General features: G+C 52.5%; 1 protein-coding gene across 2 annotated transcripts in view; it reads right to left on the bottom strand.

Moving 5' to 3' along the window:
* Positions 1–58: 58 nt before the first annotated feature.
* Positions 59–12807, bottom strand: part of Mroh2a (maestro heat like repeat family member 2A) — a 39031-nt gene continuing 26282 nt past the window's right edge. Inside the window, exons 29-42 of one of the 2 annotated variants that reach the window (XM_028876174.2) lie at positions 12493–12611; positions 11197–11349; positions 10327–10481; positions 7457–7616; positions 7186–7379; positions 6790–6927; positions 6313–6427; positions 3795–3944; positions 3510–3692; positions 2522–2677; positions 1709–1840; positions 1128–1230; positions 746–811; positions 59–327 (exon numbers count right to left, since the gene is read on the bottom strand). In XM_028876174.2, the coding sequence (XP_028732007.1) occupies positions 206–327; positions 746–811; positions 1128–1230; positions 1709–1840; positions 2522–2677; positions 3510–3692; positions 3795–3944; positions 6313–6427; positions 6790–6927; positions 7186–7379; positions 7457–7616; positions 10327–10481; positions 11197–11349; positions 12493–12611 (1946 nt within the window). In that variant the 3' untranslated portion in view covers positions 59–205. The remainder of the gene's footprint in view (positions 328–745; positions 812–1127; positions 1231–1708; positions 1841–2521; positions 2678–3509; positions 3693–3794; positions 3945–6312; positions 6428–6789; positions 6928–7185; positions 7380–7456; positions 7617–10326; positions 10482–11196; positions 11350–12492; positions 12612–12807) is intronic. The other variant, XM_037210089.1, reaches the window with a different exon arrangement.

Here is a 12807-nt window from a genome sequence, read left to right as displayed (position 1 = left end):
ATGGAGAGGCCTTGGTTGGCTCTGGGATGCGGTATCCATATATAGCCAGGACCTGCACTCCAGAGAGCAATGGAGGTATATTTCAATGGGAGAAGAGGGATGGATACTCATTCTTTTACAAGTTTTTTTTTCTACAAATGAAAACTGATTTGCCTTGCTCTAGGCAGATGTGCCACTGACAGGTCATATCTCACACCGGGGCCACTCAGGGCAGTCCTCTGGGTGAAGCCAAGAGCCAGTGCTGAGTGCAGCTGTTCAGGACTTTGAGGGTCTCCAAGGCCGCCCTCCTGACCCCAGCATCAGAATCTAGCTGTAGGTCCTGGAGAGCTGAGTGGGAATAGAAAAGAACAGGCCTTCTGGTCAGGACCACATGAACTGCATACTGCACACCGAGGTAGGCTGACGCCGGCGAGGAACCCCCTGGGAACCTCGTGGTGTGAATCCAAAGTGGGCAGTGGAGCTGAGTGCTCCCACACAGACCTGTGAGGACTCACACCACCACCAGGGAGGGACAGACCTTGGCTGTGGGCTTGGGGCAGAGGCAGCTCAAGTTTCTGAGAATGGGCTGGCATGGACTCCACCTACCAAATGGTCTTCCTGGAAATCTCTCCCTACATGCAGTCCTCCAAGGTCCAGCTACTCCCCCTTCCCCAAGCAGCCCGCAGCCAAGCGTCACCAGCCCTCCCCCAGCGTGGTCTCAAAGTGTCAGTCATAGGTTTCTACCACCGAGGATGCACTACTTAACAATTCCGAAGCCCCACAAGGTCCATCTTCTTCAGATAATGGGCAGACAGCTGCTTCATGATAATTCCTGAAATGACAGATGCAGAGGCACTCCTTACACCAGGGAGGAGAGGTCAGCAGGCACGCAGTTCTGCCTCCCTCCGTGCAAGAGGCGCAGGTTGACCTATGAAGACACCAGTCAAGGATTTTGTCAGGCTGAAGTTGGTAGTGGGCACCCCTATTCCAGATCAAGCAAGCATGAAACCCACTGAGCTAGCAGGCCTGGAACTGTAAGGTAGACCTGAGCTCTCATCCCAGGTACCTGGCTCCCCATCCAGGCCTGGGGTTGACTAAGTGGCTTCAAGACTCACCCTGAGTCGGAGCATAGCTATCCGTCCACTCACCTGCCAAGGCACAGGCGGCGATTCTGATCCTTGACGAGTTACTTTTCATGAAGATCGTTGTTTCCAACAGGAAGCCACAGAGAATAGCAGGCTTTTTCTGGGCCTGCAAAAACAAGTGCCACATGGCTGTGGAGGGTGAGACAGGGACCTGCTGCTCACAGAGAGCAATCTGACCAATCAGCATGTTTGGCTTCATTAGCTGACTCTGTGGAGCCCATTGAATGTGTTTCTGAACCTGTGCTGTCCAAATCACTAGCCACTGGCCACACATGGCCCTTGAGCATGGGAGCATGGCTGATAGCAGTATCAGGGACCTCCCTGGACTTGGAAGATTGTACAAAAACCAAAACCAAAAAACCACATAACAATTTTTACCTTGATCGCATATCAAAATGATCATAATCTAGTTCCTTGGGGCTAAAAAATTCTATCATCAAAATTAACTTTTGTCTCTTTACTCTCTGGTTGTGGCAGTTAGAAAAGTCAACGTGGGTACCCTTGCATTGTCCCATTGGGTGTTTCATGGTAAAAGGCAAACATGGGGTCAGAAGCCCAACTTTGTCCCCCCTTGGCCTCCTCACCAGGACGGAGCACATGTTTGTCTGAAAAACTGTCATCTGGTCATTGATGCTGTCATTGCTGTGACCAAAGGAGCTCTCCAGGGACTTCCAGCCCCAGAAATGCACACACTGAAACATGGTAGCCGAACATGCCTGAAGGGACGCAGGGCACAAGACAGCAGGAGAGACGTCAACATGCAGGGCGCTGGGTGGCATCTCACCTGGAGGGCAGCCCCAGAAAGGCCTCCAGGGCAAACGAGCCAGGCTAGAGGCTCCAGGGACCTCACTCACGCATTGGTAATAAGCCCTTGGGGGACAGGTGCCCCTCACATACCCCTTCAGCCAATGCCTTTGCCCTTCCAGCGGCCCTGCAGGAGATGGAGCCAGGAACACGGATGGGCAGGTCTCCTACTCAACCTTCTCCCACCCCATTCCTCTCACCGCCAGAGATGTGACAGACCAAGCTGGGCCCTCTCCTCAACTCCTAGCAGTCCTAACATGGGCATGCCCACAGGGACATGTGAGGGGGGATTTAAGACAAATTTTAAATGGGACCAAGTCCAGGTCTAATATTCTAGAAGGGAAGGAAACAGACACTAACTGTAGGCGGAGACTAGAGCAATAGGAGCCATAGCATGCTTACTCACGGAGCTGGCTCTCTCAAGCTCCCTTTAGCATCACTGGGGTGATTCCTGTCCCAGCATGCATAAGGGACGGGGCAGACCGAGTGAGAGGAGAAAATCCGGTAGCTCACTGAGCCAGCAGAACCAAGGCACCTTTTCCCTTGGGTGCTGCAGCCCCAGAGCGTAGGACACAGACAAGGGTGTGTGTTACCTGGGCAACACTGGGGCAAGGGTCCTGGCAATGCAGCATGAGGGAGACCCAGCCTCTCTTCACCTCCCCTTTGAAGAAATGCTTCTTGGAAATCCCAACCACCTTCGCCAGCTTCCCGAAGAGGATGAAGGCCTTCAAACGTATCAGCTTGCTCTCCTGATACCAAGAGGTACAAGTGAGCTGGCATCTGGAAGCCAGGCAATCCCCCAGCCTTCCTCCATGAACCATTCTAATGCCTTGGTTTCCACCGAGATTTCTGGAACCTTTCATCAGGACAGTCCCTCCTTCCTCAGGGCCCATGCAGCACTCAAGAGACTGAGTGTGACTCTAGCTTGGGGGTCCATCCCAAAGGCCTGTGTAAGGGTTTGTGTGGAATTTGGAACACCCCTGGTGCCTGCCCAGCCCCAGTCTCCACGGGTGCCCAGGGAGAAATTGTGAGCGGCAAGGGGCTAGTGGGCACTCTTCCCTCCTTGCAGGGTGGAATGCTTGAGCCCTCGGATTCTAAGGTACTGATTCTCTGGCTCTTAGCATAAGACGTGATTGCTACAGGATCCCAATCAGCCAGGAAACATTACTACACTCTGGAGGACCAGCTCATTCTGCCCCAAGGCACGTCTTTCCTTCATGATTTGAGCGAACCGAGTGCTGTGACTTGAATGTGCCCCAACCTAGAGTCCATATATTGGAACCTTAGTTCCCCAAATCATACATAGATGGTATTCAGAGGTGGGGACCTTTGGAGGTAATCAGCATTAGATTCTGGGGGTGGCTTGTAATAAGAAAGGATCCAAGCTAGCACACTCACTCCATCTCACCATACAGTGCAGCAGAAGGCCTCACCGAAAGCAAGCACCATGCTCTTGGATATCGCAGACTCCAGAACCACAAGCTACATAAATCACCGTACTTTATAAATCATCCAGTCTCGGGTATTGTCTTAAAGCAACAGAACACACAGATATGGAAGGAAGTTCTTCTCTGGACTCACGTTGTCGAAGAATGCCCTGCACTGTTCAGAGATGGGTTCAAATGACGATCCTATGTCCCCCTCTCGGAGCTCAGCCAGAATCTTGGTCAGGGCCTCCATGCCTTCAGCCGTCACGATGCTGCTCACCTGTCCCCGAAGGGAGCCCAGGCACTTCTCCAGCAGGAGTTTGCGATACTGCTTCACCTGGAGGTATTCAAATCACTCAGCTGTCCCCCACACTTTCTGGAGAAGTGTGCCCACAAAGCCCTCAAGCCCCCGGGACCTAAGTCAGGGCCCATTTGGTACCTTCCGGGGAGCACCGAGAGCCATGTTGCCCAGGGCACGCAGAGAGAGCACCTGCAAAGTCTCATCTTTGTCTTGCCCCGTGCCCTTCGCCAGCATCAGCACCACCGGCCTCAGCAGCTTCTCCTGGTGCAGAACCGGGTCACTCATAAACTAGGAAAGGGAGTGTTGCAGTTACCCACAGTTACCCACCACTCAGTGATAAGGCAGAGACGTCAGGACAACACACAGACTGGCCACTCTGAGCAGGAGTGAGGGGACCAAACGCCTCTGACTTCTTGTCCAGAAAAGGGGGTGGTACAGCTGCCTCGGGCTTGCGGCAGCATTCAATAAGGAACCATGCGGGAAATGACAAGTAAGTGCTACCTGGTGTAGAGACATACGCACATTATAATTCATTTCTTCAGAAAGATGACAGGGCAGCTGCTGTGTGTAAAAGCCTCACCCACCAGTGTCTGAACAAAGTGTACAAGAAGCATCAGTTAAGGGCTGTGGACAGAATCTCTACTGGGCTTGTACTTAAGAGTGTCAAGACTCTCCGGCCAGTGGGGGACCTGTGGGATGCATGTGTACGCGCATGCTCAAGAGCACCTGAGTATTTCTAATTGTGTGTGTGTATGCACATACTCAAGAACACCTGAGTATTTTTAATTGTGTGTGTGTATGCACATACTCAAGAACACCTGAGTATTTTTAATTTGTGTGTGTGTGTGTGTATGCACATGCTCAAGAACATCTGAGTATTTTTAATTGTGTGTGTGTGTATGCACATGCTCAAGAACATCTGAGTATTTTTTAAGTGTGTGTTTGTGCAAGCACACACTACAATGCAGGCGTGCACACCTGCGGAGGCCAGAGGCTAAAGTTAGTGTCATCTATTGCTTCCCAACTTACTTTTTGTTTTGAGACAGGGTTTCACTATGTAGACCAGGTCAGCCTCAAACGCATAGAGCTAGTCCTGCCTCTGATGCTGGGATTAAAGGCATGTGCCTCCTCTCCTGGCCCTCAGGGCCTCCCAGAACCTGGATCTCTGGCCAGTAAATCCCTAGGATGTGCCTGTCTCCACCCCTTCCCCCACCAGCTCTGGGGTTACAGACACAGCCACACACTCAGCTTGTCTGGGGATGCTGAGGATCTGAACTCAGGCCCTCATGTTACACAGTAAACATTTTATATGCGGAGACAGCTCTTCTGTTCCTCTAAACCTCTTGAGGAGCTCCCAGGAAATGCCAGACAGAGCGGTGACTATGACCACACCCTGCAGGGAAAAGTCCAAACTTCTCACCAGGCCCTTGGACTCCCTCCCAACCCCCGTGTCTGCCCCCCCCACCCTACTGCCTGACCCTTAGCCCAACTTCCAGCCACTTCAAGCTGTACTCTTTTCTCATAATGATTTTGGATGGTTTACAGAGACACAAATATGGAAGGAATCTGTGAGCCTGAGAAAGCTCGATGTTTGGGCACAGGGCAAAGTCAGGGGTTCATTCTCACATGTGTAAGTGGTGGGAAACATCACCAGGGATCATGATACTTGGAAATTGTGTTTAGTTTAAGTGGCCGTGTCCATCGGGAGGGTTTTACTGGAACACAGCCATACATACTTTCTGTGGCACTCCCCCATCAATAACCGAGTCCCCCATGACCTCTGAGTCAGAAATACTTCCTAACTATGAGGCTCCTCACAGGTTTGCTGTCTGCTGCCCAGGGCTGCTGTTTGGTCCTTACAGCAACTGGACATGATGCAATGACATTCTCTCAAAGGTTCCCTGGCTAGCTCCTCCAAGACTCCATGGATGCTCTAACCACACGATAGAGTAACCAAGCCCTGGTGGCCATGACGCCTTCGCTGTTTTCCTGTGCAAGGTGAGCACCTCCTAGAGGTGTCCAGGAATAAACCTCCCAGCCCGAGCTGAGGAGTTCCTTTTGTTTGGTTCCCTGGGGACCCAGGCTATGTCTCGGTCTCTGCTTGCCCACACTGTCAGGCCTTGTATGAAAAGTGAGGTCAGGTGTAGTGAAGGAGAGAACACCCACACAAAGCAAGATCTGTCCCCTAAGCTCAGGTCCTCAAAGACCAGGTGCCTGCTCTGGGGATGTGTGTGGTAGTCTGATTGTAATTGGCCCTCATAACCTCATAGGGAGTGGCATTATTAGGAGATGTGGCTTTGTTGGAGTGGGTGTGACCTTGTTGGAGGAAGTGTGACACTATGGAGGTGGACTTTGAAGTTTCCTGTGTTCAGGATACTGCCCAGTGTCTGGAGTTGACTTTCTGTTGACTGCAAGATGTAGGACCCCAGCTATTCCTCCAGCACCACGTCTGCCTGCACGCTGCCATGCTCTCCGCCATGATGATAGTGGACTGAACCTCAAACTGTAAGCCACCACTCCAATTAAATGTTTTCCTTTGTAAGAGTTGCCGTGGTCATGGTGTCTCTTCACAGCAATAATGTGTGATCCTAGGAAGCCTGTAGACAAGTACCCACTACCCACTCGCACCCCGCCCTCCCAGGGTTGGATGCCTCACTTCCACACAGATGGCTGTGCTGCTGATGCAGCAGCTCAGGACTTCGGAGCCCATGCCCGTGAGCACCAGCTCTGCCAGCCTCTGCATGTAGCTCTCCGCGTTCTGCATGCACAGCCTGAGGAGGAAAGAAGGATAGCACAAGGAGGGCTATCATCTATGCTCCTGCCCTCTACTCCGGAGTCTGAAGTCAGCTTGAAGGGGGACTGAGACAGGCCTCTCAGCATCTCTGGGCCTTTCCTTGTTCCCCAGGTAGTTGATGGGAGGGGCCAGGATACCAGTTAAATACTCAGGGTTGTGATGGTCAGACCAGAATGCTCAGAGACCTCCTCTGGCCTCTCATTTCCTGGCCCCCTGCCACTCCAGAGTCCAGGACATCTATCAGTGTGCAAGTGATCCCAGAAATAAGACATCTAGCTGTGCCATTCACAGAGCTAAGCCTCTGCAGAGCCCTGGCACCCCTGTGAGACCTGGCCCCACCTGGCCATCAGGCTCACTCCCTCTAGGAAGGTGCCTCCATTCTCCAGCAGGGACCACACACACTGCTCCTCCAAGGCCTGCTCCAGGGGCTCTCTGTCGATTCTCTTGACCAAAAGCTGCATGGATTTAATCGTGACCCTGGAGAGAGATGAGCCAGGATAAGGCTGCTGAGGAGGACTAAGGGGAATGGTCACAGGAGACAGCGTCTCCACACTTGGAAGCCTACACCATACCGGACACACACGGGGAAAGGTTGTGAGTGAAATCACTTCCGCCCACTCCCGGAAGGACTTGTGGAGTCCACTTGCGTCTAAGGAAAAGCTGGAGGGGCAGCTCCAGCCCAAGCCTGCTGCCTTGCACAGTGTCCCTCCCTCCTGCCCATCTGCCCCCGAGCACCTCTGTAGGGTCATCTCTTGGGGCAGGGGCCCTGTATGGACCAGCCTCCAGGTCTTCAGGACCGGGGAGGCTGCCTCTGGTCCATGGCTGCTGCCAAGCTGCAGCAGGAAGATGTACAGTAGGTCAGGGAACAGGTCTGGGAATTTGTCATCCTGGTCCATCTTTTCCATGAGAAGCCGGACAGTGCACAGCGTCTGCCGGGAGAGGGAGAAGGGCTGGTCACTTCTACCCTGACTTCCCTGGGAAGCCCAGCACCTGCCTCTGCACGCACCATCAGAGGGTCCACAGCGGCCAGGCGCCAGATGTCGGCTTTGGAGGTGGCATTTATCCTGGCGGTAAACCTTGACTGCAGCCGGCCCAGCAAGCCGCGGAGCATGGTCCTTGCGAAGGGCACGTTCTCTGCCACAGCCAGCCACACCTCCGTCAGGTGGCTAACCAAAGAAGGAAGAAGGATGGTGAGCTCCTGGCAGCCTGCACTGGCAGGTTGGCCACCTCTTGGTGACCCCTGTGCAAAGAGCTGAATTCCAGGAGGTCACCAGAGGCACTAAAGATTATATAATCAGGCCAGGCCCCCCACTTTCTCTAGTGTATCAGTGAGAAATTCACAGCCCCCTGGTTTCACCAGGCCTTCCATTTGATGACTTCCTGAGAACTGCCAATGATGTCTCCAAAGCCGAAAGAAGCAGCAGGCTGTTTGCTGCTGTGGGATGGTCTGTATGTCAAATTGCTCTGATTGGTCAATAAATAAAACACTGATTGGCCAGTGGCCAGGCAGGAAGTAGGTGGAACAAGGAGAGAGGAGAATTCTGGGAAGCGGAAGGCTGAGGCAGAGAGACACTGTCAGCGGCAGCCATGACCAGCAGCATGTGAAGACGCCGGTAAGCCACCAGCCACGTGGCAAGGTATAGATTTATGGAAATGGATTAATTTAAGCTATAAGAACAGTTAGCAAGAAGTCTGCCATGGCCATACAGTTTGTATGCAATATAAGTCTCTGTGTTTACTTGGTTGGGTCTGAGCGGCTGTGGGACTGGCGGGTGACAAAGATTTGTCCTGACTGTGGGCAAGGCAGGAAAACTCAAGCTACAGTTTGCAGGGATTTTTTTTTTAAATCAGATAATTCACCCAAAATATTTTCAAGGAATTTGGGTAGGAGAACAGTCACAAGAGACAGATGTAGTGGAAGAGGGAAAGAATCTTCACACAGAGGTGCCAGTTAAATGTTCTGGGCTGATATTCCAGGAAGATATTTTCCCTCTCCATATGCTACAGAAGAGGAGACTAGGGCTCCAGAGGACAAGTGGCCTGCCAAACCACCTTTGAAAATGGACTTCTTGAGATACACATTGCGGTACAAGCCTGTAATCCCTCACTTGGGAGGTAGAGGCAGGAGGATCAGGTGTTCCAGACCAGCTCCAGCCGCACAAGGAGTTTAAAGCCAGCCTGGACTACACGTCTCAAATCAAAACAAATAAAAAAGGACAAAGTGATATTCAATTAGAAAGCAAATAGCCTCCTTGACCATAAGGCGAAGCCCATCTTCCTGCTGGGAAGGAGCGTGCCTGTGGGTTGAGACTTAGCATTCTGAGTACAGAGCAGTACAGAGACCTAGGAATCTGGAAAAACCTAAAGAGCTAAAACAAACAAGTCTAGCAAGTAAACAGACAAGGAGACGAGTAAACTGTGTATTTGAACCCACAGGGCCGGTGCAGGAGCCCGGGCCGGAGAATTCAGGGCAGGGAGAGATGCAGCTCAACACCAGCCATAGGAAGCTGATGCAGAGGTGGGTGCACACTGCTCCTTAACACCAAATACAAGAGCCACAGAGGTGTCTGAAACAAGGTCTTACAGCCCCCATCTGAATTCTACCAATACCACATGCCCCTGGCAAGACTTTGGGATCTGAAGCCCAGCCAGATGTCAGCTTAGTGGCAGTCCGATGTGACCCTGAATGAAGGGAGCAGCTAAAGTACTTCCAGACTCCTGGTCCATGGAACTTGTACTGCTGCACTCTTCAAAAGTTTCTGCACCACGGTGGCTCAGCAGCGAAAACCAGCACAGATTTGGAGGATGTGGCAGCTAGCACGTGGCGTTACCACCAAGAAAGCCTGTATATCAGCTGACAGATGTGCACTGTACCGGTGGCCCTGCCCACCCAGCTCTGATCCTGTAACTGCCACCTTCAGAAAGTCACCAAACAGGAACAGCCCCTGGCCCCCCTCTCACCCTGCAGGCCTCCTTTAGGATGCCCTGCACCCCAGGGGCACCACACCTGGCCTTCACACACATCAGCCCATTTGGCTGTGGATCTGAGGCCTGTGGGGAAACGTTCTCTACTCAAGTTGACCTCATCTCACTGATCAACACCAACTCAGCTGCGCCCCCCTGTCCCCGTCCCCATCCCTCCCGCCCCCGTCCCTGTCCTAAGTGATTCTGGTACCTTGGCCCACTTACTTCCTATATTTGGCATGACCCTTGCCTGTACCCTGGAATCGCCAGTGTTAGTGAAGATGAAGTGGGAGAGAGGGAAGCTGGCAGGGGAGAGATGGTTCAAGCACTTAAGAGCTGGTACTGGAATACAGAGGACCCGAGTTCAGTTCACGGCGCCCACACCGGGCAGCTCACAACCTCCTGGAACTCCAGGGAATCTGACACTCTCTTCTGGCCTCTGTGGGTATCTGCACACACGTGACATATGTACCCACATACAGGGAAATGAGCAAGAGGGGACTGCTGTCCCTTGGAAACTTAGGTAAGTCACTTGCCCTCTTGGAACACATGCTGAAAGGCACAGAGACAGGCCGAAATAGAGGCTAAGCAGCTCAGAGGTACAGACCTGAGGAGCCGTGCCTTTTTTTTGTCCGTGCCTCTGTTCCCCACAGGGAAGGCCTGTCATGAGAGAATGCCCTGGGCTCTTTGGATGTTGTCCCAGAAGGGACAACCAGGACCTGAGAGGAGCTGTGAGATATAGATTCAAGCTCAGCCTGATGAAGTGATAAGTCTGGGATCTGGGTCAGTGGCTCGGCAGAGGCAGGTGCTTCCCACATGAGACATGGGTACAGGGCCTTGCCTGGCCTTGGGTGCAAGGCACTGCCCCAGAACTTAGGCCTCCTGGCCACATCCACTTCCCATGGCACTCACCTCTCCATGGGCAATGGCTGCCTCAGGAGCGATGTGAGGACCGTCTCCTGGTGGTAGTGCGCCAGCAGGAGGATACCTTCAATGAGGTGCCGCCTTACCTCTGGGTGGTCCACCACTGGAAGGTGGACCAGGATGGCACCCAGGATCTCGGCCACCTGAGGAGGGAGGGGATAGACATCTTCTAGGGGATGGGGGTATTTGGGACTGGTGCTGGTTATTTTTAATTGTCAGCCCAACTTAGTATTACCTGGGAAGAGAATCTTAATAAGGAATTATCTAGATCAGGCTGGCCTGTGGGCAGGTCTGTGTGTGTCGGGGGAGGGTGTTTTAATTGTTAACTGAGGCAGGAAGAGGCAGCCCACTATGGGCAGCGGCTTTCCTAGGCTGTGCCCTGAGCTACATAAGGGTGAAGAAAGCAAGCGAGGATGCGTGAGTTGCTTTCTGCCCTTGACTGCGGCTGTAACCTGGAACTGTAGCCCAGTTCACCCCGCGTCTTCCCTAAGTTGTGTTTGGTCACAGCAACAGAAATGAAACTGGTTCGGGGCCCCTGTAGGACACCCCTCTTTTGAGGAGCGTGGTGGGTGAGTTAAACCCCCAAAGCCTCCTCCAGCCGCCCTGAGTCTCTTCCCCCTGCATTTTCATTGTGTCTTCGGTTGGGGCAGTTGTGTGCCCCACTGGCAAGAGCCTGGCACCTGTGGTCCCTCATCTACTCACTGACCAGTAACAATTCAACATTCTAGGACTCTCCTCTATCCTCCTTAGCACCCCTGGTTTGGGTGGAAACAGAAACAGTCACACTTCCACAGCCCACACTGTGCACACTGCTCAGCCCCAGCTCCAACCCCAAGCAGCCCTGCTGGGCTTGGCTACCTTGTCCTCCAGCTCCTTGACCCGCATCTGCAGGAAGATGCCTATCCAGGTGACAGCAGCCCTGTCATGCTGCAGGTCCATGGCCCCAATGTTCTCACAGAGCTTCTGGATGAGAGAGACCACTTCGTCGCAGTTAAACTCCGGGCAGACCACCTAGGAGCAGAGCAAGGCAGAATTCCGGGCTCCCTCCACTCCCCTGTCCTGGAAGGCTAACTGACCCAGGTCTAGCCAGTTTTCCACGGCTTCCAAAGTGTACCCAGCCTCTCCCGCCCCTCATCACTGCCTCTCACTCTGCCTGTATCTCATACAGGACATTCCCGTCTTCACAGCACTGGCTTGCAGACACTCTCTGGCCTCATCCTGCCGCTCTACAAACTCTCATTGGTACCAGGAAGACTGCTCTTCTGCGCTAGACAGAAACGACTTTATGTCCCATTCCTTGGACACTCAGCACCCGTTTTCATGGTTCTGCTCACTCCTACTCATGAGTGTGCCATTAGCAGCCCAGGAACTAATGCCAGTGTGGTGGTTTGAATATGAATGGCCTCCATAGGCTCATAGATTTGAATTCTGTTTTTGTTTTTGTTTGTTTGTTGTTTTGTTTTGAGACAGGGTTTCTCTGTGTAGCTTTCGGAGCCTGTTCTGGAACTCACTCTGTAGACCAGGCTGGCCTCAACTCCTGCCTCTGCCTCCTGAGTGCCGAGGATAAAGGCGTGTGCCACCACTGCCTGGCATATATTTGAATTCTTAGTCACCAGGGAGTGGAACTCTTTAATAGGATTAGAAGGATTAGGAGGTGTGGCCTTGTTGGAGGAAGTGTGTCACTGGGGATGGGCTTTGAAGTTTCAAAAGCCCAAGCCAGCTCCAGTCTCTTTTTCTTCTTGTGGATCAGGATTTAGCTCTCAGCTACTTCTCCAGCACCATGCCTGCCTGCCACCATGCTCCCCACCATGATGATAATGGACTGAGCCTCTGAAACTGTAAGCAAGCTCCCAATTAAATATTTTCTTTTATAAGAGTCATGGTGTCTCTTTACAGCAATAAAACAGCATGATGATAATACTGTCAGTGTACAGTCTGGACCTTTCCCATAGCCCTCTCCATACTCACTAGGAACTTGGAGGAGTCAGTCAGGGAATATCAGATATTGACCCTGAATGTCCCAGCCACTACAAGCCATTTCAATAGAGGTACCAGGTGTACCAAAGACTGCAGAGAAGTGGCCCCCAGGGTGACAATATTGGCTTTACAGCCAGCAGAGGGGACTGAGGCACCCCGAGCACAGCCCAGTGTCACCTTGGCGATTCTGGAGGAAGCACGGGAAATCTTGTCCATGTCCGTGTCCTGGAGGTCCTCCTTACATTTCTCCAGTTCCTGCTCCTTGGAAGTGCCCCATAAGGAGCAAGTCTGGCTTACTGTTGGGAATATAGTCAGGCATGATCAGCAGGAGAGAGTGAGTAGCCTGAGCTGCCCTCCAACATCTGCATATCCCTTCCCTTCTAGCCTCCATCCACTATTCCTTCTACATGATGGACTTCTGCACATATCACTTCCACACACAGCTCATGTATCCACTGTCCCTCCAGCTCAGTTCTATCTAGTTCTGCTGCT

The sequence above is a fragment of the Peromyscus leucopus genome, chromosome 13, assembly GCF_004664715.2.
Source record: "Peromyscus leucopus breed LL Stock chromosome 13, UCI_PerLeu_2.1, whole genome shotgun sequence".
Taxonomy (NCBI): domain Eukaryota; kingdom Metazoa; phylum Chordata; class Mammalia; order Rodentia; family Cricetidae; genus Peromyscus; species Peromyscus leucopus.
This window is presented reverse-complemented; position numbering and strand designations above follow the sequence as displayed.